The following is a 26,677-nucleotide window of genomic DNA, read 5'->3' as shown; positions in this document are numbered from 1 at the left end:
GTCAGCTTAGCATGAAAGATTATTTCCTCCTTGTTTGAAGTTGTGTTAAACCAAGCAGTCTTAATGAGAATAAGATATAGAAGCATTAGCGCTGGTCACATCGTGGAGAGCAAGGTGGTCTCTCTTAAAGAGCAGAATCAGTGAAAGTTGTGTTTTTTTTCCCTTTTTCCACCGCCTCCTCCCCCCTGTTCCCTGTGACATTCCTGACTGCTTAACAATTAAGGTTGTTTTTTGTTTAATTCAGCTGAACATGCCTGTCTTTCTGATCCCTGCCACAATGGAGGAAGTTGCTTGGAGACCTCTCTGGGTTTTGAATGTAATTGTGCCCAAGGCTGGACTGGCCCTACATGTACCATCAGTATGTATTGCTTTTATTCTACGTATACATAACTACATGACTACCTTCTTCCTGAAAAACATTGGTTTTAAAAGTGACTGCTGTGCCCGCATATTGTAATACATTGTACCTCCTTTAAATTGCAGACATTGATGATTGCTCCCCTAATCCCTGCGGACATGGCGGGACCTGCCAGGATCTGGTGGATGGCTTTAAATGCGCTTGTCCTTCTCAGTGGACAGGAAAAACCTGTCAAATCGGTAACTAGAATTATTATATTAAATACATATATTGGGGCATCTTGGTTTTATGAATTTTTCACCTATGTGTCTACAATGCAATGCAGAAAGTGTGTGTGGGGGGGGGGGTTCCTTGTAAAAAGCGCGATCAGTGTGAACACTGATAATGTACAAGATATGAGAGTTGTAACAATGTGTAAGATACTGGAATATTTTATTCCACAATTTTACCAAACCTCCCCAAGTTTAGTACATAAGAATCTAGAATAACCCGAGAACTAGAGTTTTCTGGCAGGAGGAAAGATATTTTGCTTTAAACAACTATTTTCAATCCAGTGGCGGAAAAAGTGCTTTTAATTTCACGGCTCACGCCCTTTAAAAAAAAAAAAAAAAAAAAGTTTGGCATTCTTTGCAACCATTGCATTTAATAATTATTATATGGTGTGTCTCTGGGTTTTCTTTCTACAGCATTGTTGCTTTTACTGGACATTTCTTTAGAAAATACACTTTTTTGTTTATATATATATATATATATTATAATATAAAATCTCATCTGCTGGCATTTGAAAGGCTTGGATTAACAGTTAACCAAAAACAACGCAGTGTATGTGAACCACTTAAACTAAGCACCGTGCTGTAGAAAAAAAAAAAATCCAATCTCCGATGATCTCGGGTTCTCCCCTCTTTGGTCCTGTGGGAAAGTAGCAGTATCTTTTCAGCCGTGTCAACTCCCACAGACCAAGGAGTTTACAGCTGGGCTCCGAAATGTGGATGATCTCATGAAGAATGAGCTGTCTGCATTCTTTTTCAAAACTCTCTAATCTGGCTGACAATGGCCGAGGAAGTTCTACTCTGCGATGGTCAATTGCCTCTAACTGTTCCTAATGAGCGATCACACAAATACCAGTCATCTAAGTGAGATGTTTAACGCCGTATGTGCTGGTGCCGGGCAGCGAGAGTGTGTGGCCCACATCGCTAGATGCTTTCTGAAAAAATGTACGCCGTACCCCTATATGTACCGGGTAAAATCAAACACACATGTTTTTCTTGGTGTAGTTATTATTACTGAGGTTATTTATAGTGTGTTTATTTGTAAAACCCCAGAGTAAATTTAGACACTCTAAGACAATAGGGAAGGAGGGGACGGTATTCTTGGTATAATTGGAAACTTATGTGTTTGCGGATTATGTTTATAATGTAGGCTGTATGGCTGGAGGGGGGGGGGTCAGAAATCAGTGTTGCATTGCTTTAGATTTCTGTGTTTAACTAAGAATTCTGCGAAACTTGCTGTACAAACATGATTTTTGGTTGGGAAACCAGCAAACCAGATGCATGGGCAGACTAGATGGGCTCTTATCTGCCATCAAAGTCCATGCTCCCGTTTCAGTTATTAGATTGCCAGCTCTTCTTACATTCTGTAATGCCAGCAAACAAAGAATAAATCTGCGGTAAAAATACCCAGCAAACTAAAGATATCTGCAAATAGATCCATCTCCTCTTATTACCAGTTTTTATATATATATTTATTTTTTTATAGATGCCGACGAATGTAAAGCAAAACCTTGCGTGAATGCAAACTCTTGCAGAAACCTGATCGGTAGCTACTATTGTGACTGCGTTCCTGGCTGGACTGGTCAGAACTGTGACACAAGTAAGCATATTTTAACAAGGGCTCTGTTTCCGCACTTCATTTTCTAGGCGATATTTAACTCGCTAGCTATTTGTAGAAGAAAAAAAAAAGTTCTCATAACTAGCTAGGCAGGTTTTCCTATTTGACATAATTTAAAAAAAAAAAAAAAAAAGGGAGTTGCCAGTCTGGAAAGAAAATATAGAATTTTATCGGACTTATTAGCCTGTAACGTGGTCTTATTCTGATAACGCGCTTAAAACAATGATGTGAAGTGATTCTAGACTAGTAGAAAGTGCTCCTTAAGGTTCCCACCCATTATAATACTCTTATCTAAAGGAAAGCATGCAGGAAACTCAACAAAAGTTCTATCTAGCCTAACCATACAGAATTGCATTCTTTCAACATCATTGAAGGGGGCATACTGTGGTTCATGATCCCAAATTAACCCTTTGGTTTCCCTGGGTTTGGGCTGCACGATTGTGGCTCTCAGTAGCATTACAAAGCTTTGCGCCGTGTGTAACTTTGGCCTTCTTTTTAAATTTTATATTTCTTTTGTCTACTTTTCAGATATTAACGATTGCATCGATCAATGTCAAAACGGAGGAACCTGCAGGGTAAAATTTTGTTTTATGGAATGGCATTAGTAATGCATTTTATTCTGCGGCGGGGGGTTATGGCAAAGAGGTCCGTAATAAAGTTTTAGTATAGATTGATTTTTCTAGTAATTATCTGTATTTAATCTTATTTTATTTTTTTGTCACCGCAGGACCTTGTTAATGGGTTTCGTTGTATATGTCCACCCGGCTATACTGGAGATCGTTGTGAGAAAGATGTCAATGAATGTGCTAGCAACCCTTGTTTGAATGGAGGTCACTGCCAGGATGAAATCAATGGATTTCAATGTTTGTGTCCTGCTGGTTTCTCAGGAAACCTCTGTCAGGTGAGCGCAGGTGAAATCCAAACCACAGATAACCGAGCCCTTTTTTTTTTTTTTTTTTTTTCTTCTTTTCCCCTCTTTCTAATGATTTGTACGCTGAATACCTTGTGCTCACTGAGGCTTGCTATAAAGTTATACTCCTAACAGCTGTCTGCCAATAAAGCGTTGGTGGGGTGGGGGTGAGTGGGAGAAATCGGATCTATTCAGTTAAACAGATCGCAAATGTTTGCATGTTAAGTTTTGTTGTATGTTCACAGTTGGCCTTTTAGTTGGCTGTTTTATATCCCAAATCTGTCTGCTCAGATCTAGGCGAACTAGGCTCGGTACATTCTGCCTTAAGTAAAATTAATGGAGGCAGTTAGATGGAAAGGTCAGATTCCAGAGTGTCTGCTCTCTTTAGCATTGAATAGGATAATAATAAAACCTTTGTTTCTTTCTGCTTCCCCTTCGATATTTTACAGTTGGACATAGATTATTGCGAGCCCAACCCTTGCCAGAATGGAGCCCAGTGCTTTAACCTCGCCGTAGATTACTTCTGTAACTGCTCCGAGGACTACGAGGGGAAGAATTGTTCGCACTTAAAGGATCATTGTCGCACGACCCCCTGTGAAGGTAGGTGAAGTCCGCTGGTTGGCTTAGTGTGAGCTCCTCGGGTTGGGTTGTCCCATTCATGGTTTCACTTGTGACCGTTTAAGTGGTTATGAGCCACACGCTGTGCTAATCATTTCCAGCTGCTTGTGGAGCTTCCACTCTACTCTTTCAGCAATGTTTGCTCCGTGTTCCATGAGCAGTAAACTTCTGATCAACCTGGTTTCTGCTTTGTGACATTTTCAGAACAACTTTAACCCTGTGTGTGTGTTGGAAAAGGGTTAGCAATGCAATAGTTACTCCTGACAAAAGAAGCAAATTCGTTTGCTTTACTTGGTATTTATACGCAGCTCTGGCGACTCCAATTTAAATCCGTTTAGAGTCTGTTTCAACTTGTTAGGTAATTGAGCACTGAGGCTAGAAAGATCTTGATGGCTGCAGCCATTAGAGCTAATGTTTTAAAAATGATCACTTCTACGAACCCTTAGAAAAGTCTGTCATTGCCTTTTTGCAGGCGTTTTTAAATTGTGCTGCTGGGTGATGAGGGGAGCTTTACCCAAATATGAACAGTTTCCCATGCGTAGTAAGGCATTAACATATAATAACGTTTTTGTTCTTCCAGTGATTGACAGTTGTACCGTGGCAGTGGCTTCAAATAGTACCCCAGAAGGCGTGCGGTATATTTCTTCAAATGTTTGTGGCCCCCATGGGAAATGCAAGAGCCAACCGGGTGGCAAATTCACCTGTGAGTGCAACAAGGGCTTCACAGGAACCTACTGTCATGAGAGTAAGTCCTGTCTTTGTATGCACTTATATGGGGTCGCCTTAAATTACCGTTTTTGATTCTGAGTTGGACAGACTGCGTACTTTTATTCCGCTGTCCAGATGTTTGTAATTGTGAAACGGTGATTCATGCGTAAACCGTGCGTGTTTGTATGCCTAGTCCTATGTTATTAAATTAACTGCTTCTGTGAATACATAGGTATTGGGTTGCTGCGATTGATAATATCCTTGGTTATTATTCTTATGAGCGGGTGGTAACAATACTCGTGTTTCTTGCAGATATCAATGATTGCGAAAGCAACCCCTGTAGGAACAGCGGGACCTGCATTGATGGAGTGAACTCTTATAAATGTATCTGTAGTGAAGGATGGGAAGGAACATACTGTGAAACGAGTAAGTGCTAATCGGCTGTACGCTGGGCTATTTCTAAGAAATCTTGGCATGAAAGCACCTTAAAATAGTAAGAATTGATAACTCAATTTGTGCCGTTTTTATTGTGTTTGTGAAAGCACATGACGAGTGTCACAAGTCGCTGCGGCAGATCACCAGGCTGTCAGTTGACAGTCTGCTAAGTGTAAAGAGTTATCTTTTATTGGGCCAGCCATAAATTATTGTGAACTTGATGAATAGTGAATTTGCCAAGTTTTGCTGCCTGAATATATGTAAAACTCAAAGCCTCGTTAAAGAGATCCTGTAGATGAATCATTCGAGTCACCTGGTGAATGTTGTGTGAGGTTTTTCTTGGGGTTAAAATAATGATGATACTACCCAATTTTCTGGATAAACAGACTAATGGGCATTGTGAGAGTAAATGATTAAGCATCCATTTTTGTTATTTCAGACATCAATAACTGCAGTAAAAATTCTTGCCACAATGGAGGTACTTGTCGGGACTTGGTTAACGATTTTTACTGCGAATGCAAGAATGGGTGGAAAGGAAAAACATGCCACTCCCGTAAGTCTGGCTTCCACTAGTAAGCCTTAAATGGTGACATTGGGTTTAAACCCTATGTAAAATCTGTGTTTTCTCCCCTGCAGAGGACAGCCAGTGTGACGAAACCACGTGCAACAATGGTGGGACATGCTATGATGAAGGCGATACATTCAAATGCATATGTTCTGCTGGATGGGAGGGCACAACATGTAATATTGGTAAGAATGCCCAATCCCTACCTTTATACCCCTACCTTATATTCATCAAACTGGGAGAGTTGGGCAATCAGCTATGTAAAGTCCATCCTTGCGAAAAGAGCTTGGTTTTATTTATTGTGTTTGGTGTATTTATTGTATTTATTGTGTTTGGTGTATTTATTGTATTTCCCCTAGTTATGCTGTTACAGAGTTTGCCGACTCCAGCAATAAAGTGCAGAAAATAAATTTAAAAGAAGGAAAACATCCTGCTTGCTTTCATTACTTGTCTGTTCCCTGCTCGGCTTTCATGCTTACTTTGCAATGTTTTCTTCGTAGCGAGAAACAGCAGCTGTTTGCCAAATCCCTGCTTCAATGGTGGAACTTGCGTAGTCCGTGGGGACTCCTTCACTTGTGTTTGCAAAGAAGGCTGGGAAGGTCCGACATGCTCTCAGAGTAAGTTTGCTTTAGCTCTTCTGCTGACGGGTGGGTGATGCGGGGGTTATCCGATGAGACGGCCAGTTCATGCTACCACCCTGTGATACCTTAAATTAAAACCAGAACGCAAGAGCTTTTTGATGTTAACTTAAGCATCACCTGAATTCTGTTTTTTCTTTATAACATTAAGTAACAGAGGTTTGACCTGGGCATGAGAAAGTTACAAATCGGCTAACTAGAGACAGATGTTGTCCTGTTTTTCCTACATTCTTTTTAACCAAAAACTTGGTTCTGCTTCCACTCATATTTTTTTCTTCTTTTTTTTTTTAAATATAAGGATCTCTTCCTGTGTTTCGCATGTTTTTAAATACATTCAATTATAGCATGCGCATGATTAATTTTGTTTATAGAGAAACAGAATTTGCAAACCTCCAAGGTTTTTTTGCTTTCTTTCTTAATGTTTTTTTATTTATTTTTTTAGATACTAATGACTGCAATCCACATCCATGGTAAGTATAACCATTTAAAGAAAGGGGGGGGGCTCCAACACCAGATAAAACACTGTTACAAAAGTAATTAGGTGTTAATATGTCTATACCACCTATAAAAATGTTTCATACCGAATAGTCTTAGTTGTATTTTTTACTTTTTTTTTAATAAGGCTAATAAGCACCCAATGAAAAAGAGCATAATCTAGAGTTAGAATTTTTTTGTATAGCGCCATCATATTCTGTAGCGCTGGGTAGACGGGACATAGAAAACATAATTTTATTTTTTAAACTTCCCCTGGTGCAGGAACCCTATATTTTCATTTTCTGTGATTGTGGGCTACATGTCCATAGTTCCTGTGTCTCAAATGATGATGATTTCACCAAATCAGTGACTTTCTTGCCACCACGTACTAGACCACGGCCTTTTGCATAGTTCCCTAACGCTCCCAACAACCAGTCTAGGCTTGCCCCATACATTACATAGGCTTATTTCTGTTGTACTGCGTGTTATTTAAACAGATCTCGAACACTCGTAAAGTCGTGTTTTGACATTGCATTGCAACATGGTGTCTTAAGACTGTCATTTGTCCTTAAAGAGTTGACCTAAAAACTGCATGTGCATACTTCATATATTGATTTTATTGTTGTAGCTACAACAGTGGAACATGTGTGGATGGAGACAACTGGTACCGCTGTGAATGTGCCCCCGGCTTTGCTGGCCCAGACTGCAGGATTAGTAAGTATTAAATCTCTGCATGTTATATACAACATAATCTTAAAGGGGATATGTTTTTAGAGTAATAGTACCAACACTCCAACGTTGTGGGTTTTTTTTGTTTTTTTTTTTTCTCCTATGGAGTCTAAAGAAAGCAACTCACATTGCTGGACCTATAATTGCATAATACGTTTTTGGATGATTTTTGACTTGGGGGTACAGTGGCGGCAGGGTTTGTGGCTGTCTAATGCCTGAATCCAATAAATCATGGTGGTATCCGGCATCTCTTGCACTCTAGCTCATCACGCGCACTCTATTTTGTATATAACATTATAGTGCATAGTCTAGCTGTAAGGTACGTTACACGTGTTGATCTGTGCTCAGCCTGGTCACAATCTATTTATAAAGGTTTGGAAAAATGTAAAGATAGCCTACTCTCTGATAATGACCGAACAACTTTATGAAGTTCTTGGGTTTTGCTCTGCAATGTCTGACAATTTTTTTTGTTTTTTTCTTTTCATGAAGATATCAACGAGTGTCAGTCTTCCCCCTGTGCTTTTGGAGCTACATGCATTGATGAGATCAACGGCTTCCGTTGTGTTTGCCCACCTGGTCGTGTTGGCCCAAGATGTCAAGAAGGTAGGGATTTCTCTTTCTATGCTGTCATGGCCTGGAAGGATTAACTCAAAAGTTGACATTGGACTTTATCTTGCTGCTCTGTTGTAACTAAGCTCTCGGGGTACAGCTTATTTGGGTGAGAATGATAAATGTTGAATCGATCTGGGGGTTGGGGTTAAGTCATACGTATATATGTGTTTATATACACTTCTGTTTAAATGAAGACGCTACGTGCTAACACAATGTTTGATTTACAGTTACAGGAAGGCCTTGCATAACTGGTGGTCATATAATGCCAGATGGTGCAAAATGGGATGACGACTGCAATGCTTGCCAGTGTTTGAACGGGAAGGTTACATGCTCAAAGGTACGTGTTTTTCATTCTAAATTGTTAAATGCTATTTTATTTGATTAGCATTCTTTGCGCCAGAGACATTTTCTCCAGTAAAACCAGTAGACTCTGTTAACTTCTGTTTCAGGGGCAATGCCATTATAATGAATACATTTAACACTTTATTTTATGCACATGGTGCCCTTTTGGATGTCTGGGAGCATAGTATATTGACTATTTATGCATTTTTTTCCCAGGTGTGGTGCGGCCCTCAACGTTGTGAAATGCACAGTATAAGTGGCAGTGAGTGCCCTACTGGACAGTCGTGTGTTCCCATTAAAGACAATCACTGCTTCGTTCCTCCCTGCACTGGAGTGGGAGAATGCTGGCCCTCCAACCAGCCACCGGTGAAGACTAAGTGCAACGCAAATACCAGTTACCAAGACCGCAGCTGTGCCAACATCACTTTCACATTCAACAAGGAGATGATGTCTCCGGTAAGTGAAGATGAAGAGTTAAATACTGACACAGCATTTGGATGAGCTTCTGCTAGGGAAACAAGCATATGGATTCTAGGAAATAACTTTTTATTATCAAGTCCTATGTATCTTATTCTGCAAAAGCCTAGTGGCAGTCAGAAGCATTTTTGGAATATTAACAAACATTTCTTTTAAATTGCTTCTTCTTATGCAAATAAGCTAGTTTTTCACTCGCTCCAAGGTTGTCACTTATTTGTTTTTATCACTAAATTTGCTGTTCTCTTCTTAGGGCCTCACTACAGAGAGCATTTGCAACGAACTGAGGAATCTTAACGTTTTGAAGAATGTTTCTGCTGAATATTCCATCTACATCACTTGTGAGCCGTCTCCTCTGGCAAACAATGAAATACATGTTGCTATAGTGAGTAGAAAGGTTTTATTTATGGAAAAATACACTATACTAAAACATAAAATACAATGACAGTGATGCGTGTATTAAACCAGCGCTACCATAAAGTGATTGAACGCATTATATGATTTAGCAATGTCTTCTGATACCATGTTAAAGTGACATTTAAACTTTTTATTTTTAACCATTACGAAAGCTATTAAAAAAAAAAAAAAAAAAAAAAAAAAAAACTTGACTTGAGGTTTGGACAATTATCTTAAGTAAATGTTACTTACCTTACTCTGGGCAGTTTATGCCGCCTGCTCCCTCTCTATTAGTGTCGATACACGCTGTCAGATCGCAACTTCCGACATTATGGGCATAATGGGCACTGCCAGGCGCCCATACTGTCGGGGAGAGGAAGTATATAAACATGGGCAAAAACCTGCAAGGAATGTAAAGATACTGGTGTGCATGTAAATATGGGTGGATTCACTAAACCTGTTTACCTGCTGTGAAATCTGACAGCTGTTCTCAGAATACCATGTCATTTCATTAAAAAAAAAAGTAAGCTCTGGTAGCGTTGCTGATGGGAACATTACAAAGTACAAATCTGGCTTACTGCTCCCTTTTAAAAAAAAAAAGTGATTGTTTATATGCTTTTATTTATTTATTGTCTTTGAATTTTTATTTTCAGTCTGCTGAAGAAGGCCAGGATGGCAGAAACCCCGTGAAAGACATCACTGATAGAATCATCGAACTAGTAAGCAAACGAGATGCCAATAATACATTCATCGCATCTGTGGCAGAGGTCAGAGTGCAGAGAAGACACACAAAGAACAAGACAGGTGAGCATGATGATCAGGCAATAGAGTGCTCTCTAGGCAACTATAAAATATTAACACAAATAGATTAATCACCCTTTTCAGAAAGGATATTGCATTTCTAGATCATGCTTCTCTTTAGTTCAGTAGTATCCCAGTGTAATTGTCCCAAACGTCTTGCGGCCTATTTTAACGCAACTCCTTTTATTAAATAAATACATATTTATAAATATTAAAATATATATTTTTAGTTGTTGCATTTCATTTAACAATTTATTTTTATGCAATCTTATCCGCCTTTGGTACCAATAAGCCATGAGAAAAATGAGGTTGCGATACTTCGTGGGGTTTTTATTTTTTTTTTTTACTTCTGACTTATTAAGAGTTAAATTACAATGGTATGCTAACAGCAGGGTGAAGCATTGTTAAATGGTGAAATTCAATACTAATTGCTCTCCATTCTCCATAGATTTTCTGGTGCCGTTGCTGAGTTCCGTTCTCACCGTGGCTTGGATCTGTTGCCTGGTAACGGCTTTTTATTGGTGCATTCGGAAGCGGAGAAAGCAAAGTAGCCACATGCATACGGCCTCTGACGACAACACCACCAACAACGTGCGGGAGCAGCTGAACCAAATCAAAAATCCCATAGATAAACACGGGGCCAACGGTGTTCCCATCAAAGACTACGAGAACAAAAATTCCAAAATTGCAAAAATAAGGACACACAATTCTGAAGTAGAAGAAGACGACATGGACAAGCACCAACAGAAAGCCCGATTTGCAAAGCAGCCAGCTTACACATTGGTGGACAGAGACGAAAAGCCCCCCAACAGCACCCCCACAAAACAGCCAAACTGGACAAATAAACAAGACAACAGAGACTTAGAAACTGCACAAAGTTTAAACCGAATGGAATACATTGTATAGCAGACAGCGGCACTGCCGTGCAGGGCTTGTGATCTGCTGTATGGGGCTCGGAATTTCTAGTTCTTAAACTGTTGTGTAATATTTTGAGTCTAAGGCTATTATTTACTTAGAATCCCTATGTTAATTTAAGTTTTGACAAGCTGGCTTACACTGGCAATGATAGTTGCTGTGGTTGGCTGGAATACTAAGTGCTGCATTTCACATCTATGCAAAACTAGTCAAAAGTGCCCTAATGTAAACTCCACTGCGGCTGAAACATCGTGGAAAAGCATCGTATGATATTGTATAGCCTTTGGAAATGTCTTAGCTCTTAATTTTGCTTCAAGGTTTTCAGCAGGAATCTGTAAGAATACAGTCTTTAGAATAATTTTATTTATATTTATTATTTTTGTGTATATTAGTTTTTATGGTGATGTACAACTAGTTCTGTATCTGAAAAGTGCCTTTGTAGGTCAGAACCACAGCAACTATCGAAAATGTATTTATTTTTATTTTTTTTTGTATTTTTTTGTTGGAAAAGGGGTTGGGAGGGACTGTCAGCTGTTGCTGGTAAAATGAAGAAATGTCAAGTAGTTTTTTTGTATAGAAATGTAAATAATTTTTTTTTATTTTTTATTAATCACTGTGTATATTTGATTTATTAACTTAATAATCAAGAGCCTTAAATATCATTCCTTTTTATTTATACTTGTTTAGAGTTGAAGGTATTTGATAGCTTTTGTAAGCTTTTGGGGGGGCTTAATTTTTTTTTTTTTTAAATTCAGTTCATGTTACATGTTACCTATATGCCAAAATTAAGGTGTTCTAAAAATAGTTTATTTTTTAAGAATAGGAAGGGCTCAGATACCTTGTTGCTGTTTTTTTTGTACAATGTCTCATGTAAAACAAAAAAAAATCAAAAAAACAAAAAACACCTTTATATAGTATCACTTTAAGACTTTGTTTTGTAAAGTTCAGAATGACCATTTTGAAAGTTAGACTTTAGAACAGTCTTTGCTGCTTTGGCTTTCTTATTATAAAATACAAAATTTAAAAAAATAAAAATAAAACGTGACTGGCAGATATTCTGCTACAAGGCAGTTCAAGGGAGTAAATTGAGTTATTTCTTTGTGTACAAGAAATATAAGGTGTGCAAAATAAAAATGAAAAAAGTGTGAAGTTGGAAGCACAGCAATACTGTTTTTTGTTTTTGTAAATTCATATAATTTTTCCAGTATGAAAATGTACTACAGAACCACTTGTAGATATTATTTTTTTAATATTTTTTTTTTAATCTGGTGATACTAGGGAGTATTCCATTAAGCTAGTCGTTGAATACTTGAACAGTAGAAATCCAGTGATCACTGTTGCTTTTCCATACCTTACACTGCCTGCCTTAACATTGAATAACGTCACACCTGCAGTGGTGGAGTGGAGTACAAGAGGGTTTTTATCACAGCAACTGACTGTAACACCCCTGCTACTGTAGATGGTATACAAAAAAAAATACTTTGCTTAAGTATACTTCAAAACCTAAACAAAGTGATCAGCAGTTAGCCACTGAGATGCTAAAGATATCCTGTATTGTGATATTAGTGTTATATAAAACTTCAATACAATTTTGATGTGCTGTTCAGGCGACAAATTTTTGGAAAGTAATATTTATTAAATTTCTTTTGTATGAAAACCTAACATTTGTTTGCTTTTTTGCTTACAATATATTGTGTAAGTATACATATTTGGGGCATTCATAAACAATATCGACATTCTGTTGTGTGGAAATGTTATTTGCCCTCAGTCTTAGTCTTAGTCTTTCTCATTGCTGCTTATTTTATGCCGCTGAAGGCTATGAGATCATCAACCAAATCCTAATATTAGATATCTAGAAAGATTGATTGGTGCGCTCCTGTGAACCATATTTATTTAAGAGCCAAAACCATTACACACAAGGTTTTAGGGTCCCCTATTATTAATGTGCCACCTCTCTTGAAGGCGAACAGCGAGTATCATTCTATATTTACATTTTTGTCTAATATTATATAAAATGAAACCTGGGCGAAGAAACGCATTGTTTCGCTACGTAATGTTATCATTAAACATATGTATGTAAAATATAATATGCACCTATAGACCTAAACCTGGTTAGGCCACCCTTAAGCAGTAATTATTTTGGTCAGTCTCGAGCTTCCTGAAGGAATTTGTCAATTTATCCATGCCGTACCGCTTTAACCGCTTTAACTCTGTGACATTTGTGGGTTTTCCAAGCACAAACTAAACTATTAATATCTGGTTTAACTGCAAAGTCTCAAAGCTGGCCTGGTTGATGATAAATAATTCGTGGCCCCTTCAATGATGGCAAGTGGTCCAGATCAAAGTATTAGGGGCACATTCACTTTCTTCTTACAGTAGCATCTAATGGCTGGTTAAAAACACTAACTTTAGCTGGGCAAGAGAGGGATGCAGAATCGTAGATGATTATCTTTGATTTGGGATTAGTTTACACATTGCCCTTGGGGGGATGGCTACTTTCTTCAGTTGTTATGTATACTGGTAGAATCAGGACCCAACAACCATACGGATTAATAAAATAAATTCAGTATTTTCTGTTACATTTTTTTCGCACTCAAGATCCTAAAAAAAACGGCCTGAAATTGACCACTCAATGGATGACTACGCGAGGACCAGTTCTTTTAGAGACTGTTGGCCTGCAATGTGTATGATCGTCAGACTAGTCTAACTAGTAAGAGCACTGATACATTGTCGCACCTGCTAGATTTCCCATTGATACCCTTCCAATGGTAAGCTCCTAGAATGATCTACAGCTAAACCACTGGCTTTAGCGACTGATCCTCCTAGATGGATTTGTAGGTATGGTCATCCCTTGTTTGCCAGGGCAGTGATAAGCAAATGTTCAACTCTATCTGGTCTGTGTCACATAAGTACGAGAAAAAAGACCCACTGGGACAATATGTTGTGTGTCTGCTCGTGATACAGTCAAGCTTCTTGAGTTTTTTCAGTTCTTCTGTGCGCAAATAAGACATCGTTTTTGAGTCTGATGTTGCCCAATAGATATTGTTGGCCTGGCTGAGTGTGAAAGGTCATCTATTTTAAATCATTTGCTCTGCTTTTGCCTTAATTTAATAGATTAACAGAAGGTTTAGTTATAAATCTAGATTTCTTGGCAAAAATAACACATTTAAAGGAATAGTTTCATAAACTACTGCAGCCTTTATTTCGAATTTAAAACTTATAGCCTCTTTTTCTATGGAAAAAAACTTTAAAACTTGGGTGGGCCAACTTAGTGTTTTACAAGCTCTGGCCCATGGAGACACGGTGGAATAGATAGTGGGTTAAATAAAAAGAATGCACTTCTCAGATGTAAAGAGGGAAACTAAAAAGCTGGTAACAACATGAAATGTGGAGATTGAACTTTCCATTTTATTGGCTTTATGGTAATTACAGAGTTCAAAGTGTCAAGGAGGCTAGGAAGGATTTAAAAAAAAAAAAAAGGGAAATGGACTACGGGAAGTGTCCCACTGCTGGCGTATGTTTATTCTTTGCAAAGCATGATTCATCAAACCAGAACAGAAATAGACTTGCTTTCCCAGTGAAGAAGGGATCAGCCTTTTGTTTAATAATAGCTGCAATAAAAGCATTTATTAAAATATATCCATTTAGATAGCTTTACAATGGTGGAGGGATAGTGTGGGAATCTTGTATAATTCATACATTGTTTATTACATTTTCAGAGAACTTATTACACAACATGGGAACACTCACACACAAGAAAACTTCCTGTTTCAAGTAACAAGACTCCCATTTTCCTGCAGTTTTATGCCTTCTCTGTATTTAGCAATTTTGACATTTTTTGTTAAGGTAAGCTGCCCATTTTCCCCAAATCTACATCAATGGAAAGGGGAGGGCAGCTAACCCCAGAAGCCTTTATTGTGTAGAGAGGCGGAGGGGAGTACAGTAGGTGGGAAGTGGCCACGGCCCAAAGGAGAAAGAAGAAATTGACCCAGAGGCCTTAACCCAGAGACACCAGGCCAAACCCGGAGAGTTCTCAACTATACCCACTTCATGTTTAATTTTCCACAATAGCAGAGAGGGAGTGAGTACTTACAAAGAAATGTATGCGAAACGCGTAACGCTTCGGTTTGTTTGCCACTTTTTGTTCTGATCCTGTACAGGTTTGGAGTATACTGCTGTATCCACTGTGGCATTACAATAGATTATCACAAGGACTGTAAGAGTCTCTGTCTCATTCATCTTTTCGATAAACAATATAGGGTTTTCCTGGAGCACTTTGGGCAGAGCATCATCAGTTTCCTAATAAGCCCACAGGGCGAGCCTGAACAAATCCACTTGTTTCTTCCCACCTGTACTGGCAGCCCAGCATATTTTTTTGAATCTAAGACGAGACCAAAAACTGATTAAGGTCTGAGTCTTTACATCAGGAAAAACAGGCAGACTAGATGGGCCGAATGGTCCTATGATAGCACACGCTCCTTAACTTCCAAGGTGCCCTAGTTCCACCCATATTTATTGGATGGTTCTCCTATATTTATTAAATGGGACCATTAAATATGGGTGGCTCTAGTGCACTAGTGTGAAAACTTGTTACATTTCATTTAAAGGATGGAAACAAAAACGTATGTTTCATAACCAAATCCTTTCAAAACAATGATTGAGGAGACTTGTTAAAACACAACGAAGTCAGAATATAATGAAATCTTTTTTTAGGCAGGGTGTTTCAGATGATACACGCTATTACACCATACTTTCAAAAAATCCCATTTCTGAGGATTATTTCCATTTTTTCAAGTCACCGCTGTTTGAGGAAGCAATGTGGTTTCCTAAACCAAGTACCAAAGCATACAGTCATAGAATGAAGGGGCAAATCCTGAAATGTCAGCTCTTGTGACCACAACATCTATTATTTTGAGACTTTGTACTGCTAGTGGTATATTTCAAAACCTCACCGTATCTACGATCGCTAGAACTTTCACTGGCATTTGAAATGTGAGACCTTTAAAACGATCAGCGCAACCCCAAGGAAATCATTTTGCTAATTTCCATCCTCTGTAAAATACCAAAGCGCTGCACACACATTAAAGGGCTCATTCATTGTCCGTGCATGTTCTGTCGTGCACAACGGCAAGTGCGTAGGCAGCACCACATAGAAACAAGAAGTGATGAACTATTAGGATAATGAGGTCTTACTGTAAAGAGGAACATAAAATATTAGAAATAATCCTGTAATTATACAAAGAATTTGCCAGTGGGCAGGACTACCCCATCTATACTTTTTTCTTGCTCTGTCTGTTAATAATAACATCGGTTACATCGGGTTTTTGGCAATAGTTAAAAGGTAATCGGCTCTTAATTCCAGAGACTCTATTTGATAACTTGAGAGCTCCCAGGTATGGTCACTGCGGTTGGGCCTTTATAGTGCGTTAAGAAGTCCTGCTGTAATGAATAAATAATAACATTCCACACATAAAATAAGAACATGTAAAGACATTTCTCAAAAGAACTAGAGAATAAGTAAATACGAAGATACCACAGAAAGCCAGAATTAACATGGGGTAGAAATATATATTTATATATATATATATATATCCGTGGAAAATATACAAGAACAGAATGGAGCAAGGGAATTAAACAGTAGATTTTCATTTGAAAATGCCGTTGCTATGTATGAGAAATATTTGCACTCATGAGAATATGATTATGACTTCATCCTTACTGGTCATTCTGCCAAAAAGCTCCAAACAGCATGTTTGACAATATATAGTTAGCACCTGCAATCAGGCAGAGCCTCGGCAAAGAAATCATGGCACTGTGCCTGCGACAGCCAGGATCTGTTACATACCCCTATGGAAACCTGGAAACGAAGAGCAAGTTACCTGTACCACTACATCATAAACAGGAATATGTGCTGAGGAGGATATTAGCAAACTGATCGACCATACCCATTTCTATGACAGACCACCTAAGACAAGCCCCTCTTACTTTAAACGTAGCCTTCTAGGGAAAGTACAGGGGCAGGAAGGGAGTTGATTTTTTGGAAGCAGCAGGATGTGATCCTCCACAATAGGAACATTCATGCTGAAATTGGCACGTTGCATACCAACAGTCATCGTACGGCCAGCAAATGTCTTTTTTTCCGCCTGCAGGCCCACCGGATTGCGAGCCTCTTGCAGTAGTAAAGGAAGATGGGTGTTAAGGGTTCATTAGTAGCCCCCATTTAATAGTATCCCAAAGCATATCCCAAAGCATTGCTGGGGAACATTCAAGCTTTTGCTGGCGTTGCTCATTGTACATCAGCAGGCACTGACTGCCATAAATCTTACCCACTCCCAATTTAGATCCAAATAAGCCCAAACCACAGGGCTGTGTAGTGGTTGAGCTTGACACCATAAACTTGCATAAACCAAGAGATCCTCCAACAAGTTGACAAACGTATGCAGCAGCCAGGCTTCTCATCGGAATCACCTTCTGTCCAGCACAAGGGTTTATCAACCGAATCCTGATCCACGGGTACCAGAGAAAACCCATCAATAAAATGAGTGTAGATTGTTTATTTTCTTCTTTATTATCCTGATATATTTGAGCAGCCAAAATTGGTGGGAAGAGCAGAGTTGGGGGTACGCTGTAGAGTTTCATCTTACAGGTAAAAAAATGCATGTTAAAGTACTTACTAATACATTCAACGGTAAGGCTGCTTGGGGCAGTAGTCTGTGTCTTTCAGTAAGTATAAGCTTCGCAGGGAAGAACTAAGACTTGCCTTAGTAAATGGCAATGAAATAGCTTACTATCACTAAAATGCATTGAACTTGCCCTAAATTATTTGTACTTCTAGTTATGGATCTCAATGTAAAAAATATCGGCACAAGGTAAAAGGTAATGTTTAGAATATTTAGACTTTAGAAACATTCAAGATGGAAATGATTTTTTCTATACTCCAGAAGGCCGGGGAGAAGACACTTACCTATGGTGAAGATAGAATAATGGATATAGGCAGAGCCTAGGGCCCCTGGCACCTGCGCAGCCATCACATCTGCTACCATATGGGACGGCATACAGTAATGAGTTTTGGGGAGAAACTTTAACCATACCCTAGCTTTTATGCTATCTTGAATAAGGTCTATTATTTTTAGCTATTTATAGATGAAAAGTTCATTTTCGGAAACAAATTTATGTCTGAGTCTACTAAAATGAGGAGCAGTTCCCTTTTATCCTTTCTATAAAGAATAAATAACAGTCATGTGAAAAGTAAACTAAGACAAACAAAAGGAAACTGAAATTTTGAGAATTTCTGAAACTGGATCCGGCATGACTTGGTTTCCTTTATTTACTTCCTACTTTCCCCAGTCGTGTTTGTTAAGTTTACTGGAGCTTAAAATAAACGAAGTGGTTAAAATTAGTTATGCAAACAGTGATGTTTTGCTGATGTCATGGTTTCTCATAAGGTTCTCTGGACGCTTGCAGCGTTTATTTACAAGAGCTCAGGAAAGGGCTGGTAAGAGGGGTAAAGGGGTCTCCTGTGATCCACCGTCTGAAGCTTTTTTATGTTTTACTTGCATTTCCACATAGAGCCGCCAGGGAATATCCAGCAGCCAGGACGGCATTTACATAAGCTTGGACCCTTTCTCTGCAGCTTCTATGGGTCTTTCTAGATGCACAACCATTCAGATGTTTGAGGTCACTTGGTTCCCTTGTTTTTGCAAATTTTTAACGGAGTAGCTTCATAGGCGTACAGAGGCTCTTCATCACAACCATCACTCCTGTGTTCCAATAGCACGTTGTGTTCGCTAATCCAAGTGTAAGTTTAAAAGACTAATTTATCATTATAAAACTCTTTTGTAATTATGTTAGCACAGCGAGAAATATCCTAATTTTCCATCAAAACAGCTAAGTGACCCCTAAATTTTTGAACTGTGGTGTATGTCTGGGGACTTCTGTGTGTACAGACAGACTTGAGTCAGCCAACTCCAGCTCACCTTATTACTAACTGGTGCATCCACCTCATTTCCTACCATGTCCAGACCCTTTGTTTCACTCATATTTAACCAGAAGCTGCCTTTACTTTTGTTTTCTTAAAGTATGGTAGTTATACGTATTATTCGTCCATTGAGGGGCCCTGTGGAGTGCAATCAGTCATGTCAGTCGTTGTACTACATTTCCAAGCTGGGTTCCTGAAGGAGCTGAGGAGAGCTCCTGGCTCGTTTGCCTGTTCAGATTGGGTGTGATCCTGTGTGCAGCTTCCACTTCCACACTGGGGAAGAAGCAGCAGCTGCGCTGTCAGTATCTTCCGCTGGACAGGATTCCGTGCAATATTTATGGAGTAGTCTGACCTCTGATCTCCGCTTCCAAGAGGTTTGCTTGGGGCGATCTCTGACGAAACTGACAAAAAAATTGCAAATGTGCCCAAATTTTGTTAGGATTCGCCTATTTGTCGCCTCATGTAGCTGCCATTACAAGCCATTTTGGTGCCATTACAAGCACTTTTGGCGCTCTTTGAGGAGGTAAAGTTTGAGTGTGTATAGAAGGGTACATATCAATAACTGATAGGTAGAAGTAGCCAAAAAAAAGAGGTGGTCTCATGGATGGTTATGGCTGACATCATTTTAACTTCAGTAGCAGCAGTTACAGACTGATGAGAGTTGGTGTGTGAGACAGTGACTAGCAGAGGCTGAGATTGATGTTCATTACTCACCAACCATACTGCAAGTTATTTATTTATTTATTTAGGGCAGACAATTTACTGCTGTGGGAGAAACTGTAGTGTATGTAAATAATCTATATACCACTTACAGGGACTGTATCATGTTTTGCCAATTTATTTTCGGGCAAAAAAATAAATATTTTTTATTATCCCTCTCTCTCTTTCATATATTATTCTTCATCTTCATTGATAAATATTGGTGGCAAAACTAGTCATTTTACTAGCCTAGCGCACAGCGTGACTGTCTTTCGATTGTTTAAAATTTAAAACCTGTTCCTGAGTAGTTTCAGTTGCCCGTTTACACTACCAACCAGACCTCAAATTTGTGGACAAGTTTTTTTTTTGTTCTATCATATAAATTATTCTATACTGTAATATATAATATTGGGAAAAGCCCCACGTGCCTACAAGTGCCTATCATCTGCCAGTGTCTGCCTGCAAAGGCCCAGTACCCTTCCTTACTCTGATGGATCCATTCTTGTTCTTGTTTCTAATATGGGAGATTCAGTCTGTCTGCCAGTGCCTGTCCTGTGCCCTGCTCTGTCTCTGCTGCTGCAGTTTCCTTCCTTATTCTGAGGAATAAATATTTTCTAATTTGGGGGGAATTTTAATATTCTGTACACTGGGACTGGAAATGTGCCAGTGTCTATCTACTCCCAGTGCTCAACTACTGCTGCTGCTGCACCTCCTTCCTTACTCTGAGGGATCAATTAATCAAACTGGGTCTCATGGCATGCTGCTGGATATTTGTATCCATGTGTCAAGGACCTCCCCCTTTGGGATCCCCCACCCAGAATGTCATTTCTGAATCAGATAATGTGCCCAAATTTCCTGAATGGCCAGGAAACAAAGCTGTTGCTCGAAAAATGTGTCTGAATCGATTTTGCTTGCCATGCACAAGTCTAGTGTTTAAACTGATGATTGTAAAACAAGCTCAAGTTTAGTTTTGATTAGGTTTCCCTTTAGAGGAGTTGTTCCATTCTATTATTCTAATTCTGATTACCCTCTCAAGCCATACCTGGGAACTCTCAGGGCTTAACCCTGAGTCTTAAGGTTATGGCCCCAATCTCAGGGTCTCAGAGTGAGGGGGCAGATACAGAATTGACTCCTTCCTATTCTACACAGATGTGATCATATATGAGACTGCCAATTGGTGTTTTTGCTACCAGTATACTACTATCGATATATAGATATCCCTGCTTGAATGCAAGTGACTCAATCAAAATTATCTTTAAATAGTGACAAGTCAAGATTACCATGAGAACCAGTATTAAAGCCATTTGGTTAGCACATTTGGGGGGGTCACTATATAGAATCTGCATCATGGGCTATTAAAGGACTAATATTAAAAGTCTCAGGGTCATCTCATTTCGAAAGTTCCCAGTTATATCTCTAGTATGTCATTGTCATTACAGACAGGTTGCAGCTTGCAGCCTCTTCTATTGTATACCATTAAAAAAGTTTACACACCAAGAAACTTTCTGGTTGTAACTCAATTTACATTTTCTTTTTGTATTGCAAAATAAAAAATTTATGCTGGGATTTGTTAGGATTTTTTCCCCCCTGCTGGTAATAAGACATCTTCCCCCACACATCCGGCAGTAGAGGTGTTAGTCCTTTTGAATTGTGACTCCATTGTGTCAAATTTGGACGTAGCTCTGATATGTTTGCAATAAGCACTGGTTTTGTGAGGCCTACATTAAGAGATTTCCTCATAATCCTTATGACATCATGGTAACTCACGGATCTAGGAAGATATTATATTATTTAGAAAATATAGACTTAGCCAACAAATCTCTAAACACCACCAAGAAAGAAGGCAGTGAGAGCAATAACTAGGAAGCTGCTAAAGCCAACACTGTGCAGGCAAAGGTGTGGGCCAAGGTAACAAGGTTTTTATCCCTTTTTTTAAGGTATTTTTTTAGGTTGGATATTAATAATCTAATGGAAAGCCAAAATGCAACACACTGGAGAAGCTATGTCATTTCACCTAAGTATAAATACATATAACTGAAGGAGCATTCATCTGAGAGCATTCATCTGTCCAATGGAGCACCAGCTAAAGAGCAAGCTTCAATGGCACCTATTTCCATTCAATGTAGGACTCCAACCAAGTAAGAAACAGAAAAGGCTATAAATTTGCCAAAAAAAGTTCTACCAAGTCTGTGCCCTATACTGCTAAGCACATCAATTCCTCATTATGTAGACAAATCACATTTAAATTTAGTAGAGGGTTCTATAGTAAAATGTTACAATAAAAAGGTTATGAGTTTATATATTAAAATAGATACAATTCCAAATAGGGTTTCTGGTACGATTGTGTTACGGAATAGTAATTGGATGACTTGCGAGAAATGGAACCCAATGGACTCGCACCCATTATAACCAGTGATGTTATTCCACACTCCTAGTCATATATACAGCTGAAGTATTTGACAGTTTTTTTAAGGCTAATTACTCCAGGAACAATCTTTCCCCATCGATGTGTTTTTTATTTTCCTACTCCCTTCCATCTAAGATGTCCTTCTGTATGTAAAATTGAATTCAGTTACAATTCTTATGCAACCTTCCCAAATGCAGCTGCAATTAATAACTAGAGTAGACATCTGCACATGCATTAAGCCAAAAGAAAGGAAGAAATATAATCCATTTTATTCCATTCTATTTTATTTTAGCTATTTCATTCCATGTATTTTATTATAATATTACCTTTTTATCTATTTCTTAATTGCAAGAAAGTCATGCCGAACCAACTCATTTAAATGAATACTATAAACTGCAAATAATATTAAGCAAATTTTTTTTATTACAATCGTTAATAAATATAACATACGTTACTTATATAACACTGTACATTACTTGTATAACAATAAAAGGAATGATGAAATGGCCAACATTGCAAATCACAGGTAGTCCCACTTTTAAGACCAATACAAGACAAATAACCAGCTTATTTAGGCACATTAGTCGGTGGGTGAGTAGCTGACACCAGTGGGCTGGTACAAATGTTTCTCTCGGTTGAGAATCAGCACTTGTTGAGAATATACATCCAGCTGTGGAACACACTACCCCGAAGGCTATGGTCATGGAAAACTCCATAAGATCTAAAATTCTTGATCTGGTGGTGGGATTAGCTTCTGGATCTGCCCGGTCTCTCACGTGCTGCTTGCCGCAATGTTCACCTCCTCCAAGTGTGGATCTGCTCATCCTAGCTGCCATACATAGCGAGAAGGAAGAAAGGTGGAGATTCCTTATAAAAACAATTAGGCCAACAATTAAGCCAACCAAAAACAGAGAGGGAATGTGCTTTTTATAAATGTACTTCAACATTGCTTGAGGAGACAAGTAGATTCAATGTTTGAGGTATTATTTATGTCATTTTGATGTTCCTACATTCATTGCTGTTTGCTGCGCACAAATAAATACTGAGCTAAAGCCACCTATCTTCTAAGGGTTTTAAGTTAATTTGTCTTTTGCAGAATACATAAAAGTGTACAAAGAGTTAAAATGTATGGATTTTTCTGTGCCACAAAATAACATGGAGGAAACACAGAAGGCAAAAATGCCACGAGGCGGCACCTTGGTGTGATGTTTACAGGAAGAGGTGGCAGAAACCTCTCTCTTAAGACAAAATCTATCCATACAAACCAAAATGCAAGGTTAATACATCTGTGAAAAGAAATAATACTCACACATATCTGCTATGTCACTTTACACTGTTGTACATTTACTGGCGCATGTCAAAAGCTAGATGGTTAGTTACCCTGTAGACATTTATAGAAAGTATACAATGCAGCAGAAAACATTAACCTCTGGTGGAAAAAAGGATGTATCAGCAAAAATATTGGTTGCTATGGTAATTGCGTTTAAAAAAAGCAGTATTGTTTTTTGTACATAGGCCTATGGAGTTTTCATTTAGATACTGTAATTTCTAATAGGTTTTGTTCTTTTTTGTTGTGTTTGGCATTTTTATTTTCTAGGCTACTAATACTAGATTTTTAAAGTGGCCATTTATGCTACAAATCTGCATGTGTTTGGGGAAACCTTAAATATGATCTGGCTATATGGTTTATTTTATAGATTACTATACTTACTAAACCCACATAATCATGTTTACAGATCAAAATAAGTAATATATGTATATATATATATATATACATATATATATATATATATATATATATATATATATATATGTGTGTGTGTGTGTGTGTGTGTGTGTGTATATACGGAACTGTGTGTGTGCAGTGTGAGCAGTGATTGTCTGGCAGCCTTAGAAAAAGCTTGCGGAGAACCATACAGTAAAATCAATTGGAGTAAAATATTAATCAGATCAAACGAGAATAAACTTGGTTGCAAAGGTAAAATAGTCTCCATAGTTACCATTAAACGAGATTATGAAAAAGTTATTGGACATCCTAAATACATAATTTATATAGCAAGATCAACATTTTCAACTCATCATAGCTTTGTATATTGACCCCCAGTGGTAACCGAGAAAATGAAAGTCCTCCATATGAAATGCATCAGGTCAAGGAGGTTTCACAGAAAAAATAATGCACAATAGGTCTTCCCAGTAAGACGGCGATTCCATAGAAGACGCCACATTAAGGTGCTACTGGTAGAAAGGGTATTCCATCAGATAGTAATGATTAACAAACAGACACTGCACCGTCCCTCTGTCTTTCATTTAGGAATCTTTCCACTACAGGAAGCAATTTTTTGTTTATAAAGCAACAGCAGCATCTTCCTTTGAAACAGAAGATTATGTCCAGACATCCTGTCATAAAAAGGACATCTTTGAAAATATCTTGGACATGGAGGATTTCCTGTCTAGTGCTGACCATATCTTTGAGAGGCTGATGTACGGCAACACAAGAAACAGTTTTCAGTTCTTGATCAGTAACTTGGGACAGAACTCTGCATCTTCAGGAGATTTTACAAAGTCCCGCTCTTAAGGGCAAATTAAAATGCTGCCAACTGCCCTAATGTACAGGGACAGTTTCTCAGGCCCCTCCAAGATTAATTGAAAGACATTAATGGTAACAAATCCCAATACATCGGGGAACATCAGAGATGGAGCCAAATGCATGAGACAGAAAACAATAATAAAGCTTTCCCACTGTTGAAGGCTACTTGCTGTATATTGGGAAGGGAGAGCAATGAGAGGGGTTCATCCTCTCTCAGCATTATTCTACAGGGATTGGCACAGACGGTCTGTTTTAACCTATGCTCCTTAGGACAGCCTTCCAGTGTCATACACATTATATATACACACTATATGACCAAAGGTTATGGACACCTGACCATCACACACATATGAGATTTTTGGACATCCTATTGCCAAACAATGCGTGTGATGGAGATATGGAGATGACCCCCCCCCCCTTTGCACCTATAACAGCCTCAACTCTTCTGGAAAGGCTTTTCAAAAAAGTTTTGGAGTTTCTGTGGGAATTTGTGCCCATTCAACCAAAAAAACATTTGTGAGGACAGACACGGATGTTGACATGCTAGAACTGGTGCCACAAAGTTGTGAGTATGAATGTGGATGTGTGTTAGAATGAACGTGTGTGTTTGTGTGCAGGTGTGCGTAATAGGGAGTGTATGTTAGCATTAGAGCATGTGTAAGTGTGTGTTAGTGTAAGTATGTGTGTAAGCATGAATGTATACGTGTGGTAGTGTGTGTATATAAAATGATACATCAGATACACAGATTACACCACAAGAATTTAAGTTTGCCAACTGAAGCTTACTGTATGTTTCCATGAAACAACCTTCTTAATTTGCTTAAATAACTAGTTTCCTTTGTTGTAGTTAAGTTGAGGTTATGTGCCCTGTACAGTGTTAACCAAAATCCCTTTAATAACCTGAGCTGTGGGACTGACAGCAGAATGTAGCAGTGTAACAAATAGGTAGAAGACCGATAGCCACCGTTTACAGACAGATAACTTGGGAGACCCAAATAGTTACAATATGGGGGAATCAGCCTAATGATATCTTGCTCAAGAAAAAGCATATTTTCCCATGATCATCATACAATTATATTACCTTTTCCCCCCTAAAAACCCGATACATATTTTTCTCCAATTACTGGCCTGTTAACGTTATCCTACTTTTATTAATTTTGTGTCTGGCAATACATAGTTGAGACAATCGGACCAACCTCATGGTGCTCTGTGACGTCAAGAAAACCACATGGAGTCTTAGCTTGTTTAGAGAGACCAAACTTGCAGACAATTCAGCAATTAACAAATCTATTACACTACCCTACTTACTCAGTGATGTTTTAAAGAGAGAATGAAACAAGCTCTTATACACTGCTTTATCTTGTTTAAACTAAAAGCAAACACAGGGACACGTTCTGTTGTATTTATATGAGTACTCACTTCCAGTTTATAAACTGTGCAAATAATTCTTTGAATACAACAAAGAATGCCATGTTAACAATGATTTATTTGAAAAATATAACACAAAATACCCTGAACAAATAAGAACTTCCTAAAGTATATTAGTGCACATATTATTATAGATACATAAGGTAAACACAGACAGCCATTCCACCTAAATGTTGGAACAATAAAACCAGTGGAGTGATGGAATGTTTGGGTACAATGTAAAGATAATGGATTAAAACTCTACATACTGAAATATTTATGAGGGTGTATTGGGGACTTTATCAAATACAAAATTAACTACCCTATGCTTCTGAAAGCTGAAAGGAGTCAGATGTGGTAGACGTTTTATTTTCTAACTTAATTAACTAAAGTAGGGATGCTCAGGTTTGCATGCAGTAAAACACAATGGAGTCCATGCTATGTGGACTCCAACATACATTAAAAATAAAAATATTTTGGAGACTAGACCGTCCCTTTAACATCATATGGATGATGATTGCACATACTATGTACATACTCTTCCCTACCCTTCAATACAGTAGTACTTACTGTTGTACTCTTTTTAGCGTGTCACTCTCTGATCTGATATCTAGATATTCCGAGGCCAGTCAGTAACCAGATCTGTTTTTGTGGTGATGGGGAATTATGGGGGTTTTAGTTTTATATATTATTTTTTTTTTTTTTTTTAAAAAACTTGGGTTCCACAGGTTGCCTAC

The 26,677-nt window shown here is 38.4% G+C and overlaps 1 protein-coding gene across 1 annotated transcript in view; it reads left to right on the top strand.

Annotated features, from left to right (window-relative positions):
* Positions 1-12,524, top strand: part of JAG1 (jagged canonical Notch ligand 1) — a 29,825-nt gene extending 17,301 nt beyond the window's left edge. The window contains exons 8-26 of the mRNA XM_053461173.1: positions 245-358; positions 484-597; positions 2,114-2,227; positions 2,774-2,820; positions 2,973-3,146; positions 3,605-3,755; positions 4,354-4,518; positions 4,794-4,907; positions 5,356-5,469; positions 5,553-5,666; positions 5,982-6,098; positions 6,562-6,589; positions 7,222-7,307; positions 7,812-7,925; positions 8,162-8,271; positions 8,493-8,732; positions 9,004-9,135; positions 9,800-9,950; positions 10,396-12,524. Of these exons, the coding sequence (XP_053317148.1) occupies positions 245-358; positions 484-597; positions 2,114-2,227; positions 2,774-2,820; positions 2,973-3,146; positions 3,605-3,755; positions 4,354-4,518; positions 4,794-4,907; positions 5,356-5,469; positions 5,553-5,666; positions 5,982-6,098; positions 6,562-6,589; positions 7,222-7,307; positions 7,812-7,925; positions 8,162-8,271; positions 8,493-8,732; positions 9,004-9,135; positions 9,800-9,950; positions 10,396-10,853 (2,657 nt within the window). The 3' untranslated portion in view covers positions 10,854-12,524. The remainder of the gene's footprint in view (positions 1-244; positions 359-483; positions 598-2,113; positions 2,228-2,773; positions 2,821-2,972; positions 3,147-3,604; positions 3,756-4,353; positions 4,519-4,793; positions 4,908-5,355; positions 5,470-5,552; positions 5,667-5,981; positions 6,099-6,561; positions 6,590-7,221; positions 7,308-7,811; positions 7,926-8,161; positions 8,272-8,492; positions 8,733-9,003; positions 9,136-9,799; positions 9,951-10,395) is intronic.
* Positions 12,525-26,677: the final 14,153 nt, after the last annotated feature.

The sequence above is a fragment of the Spea bombifrons genome, chromosome 3 (genome assembly GCF_027358695.1).
Source record: "Spea bombifrons isolate aSpeBom1 chromosome 3, aSpeBom1.2.pri, whole genome shotgun sequence".
Classification (NCBI taxonomy): domain Eukaryota; kingdom Metazoa; phylum Chordata; class Amphibia; order Anura; family Pelobatidae; genus Spea; species Spea bombifrons.
The sequence above is the reverse complement of the archived record's forward strand: the minus strand, read 5'-3'. Positions and strand labels throughout refer to the sequence as shown.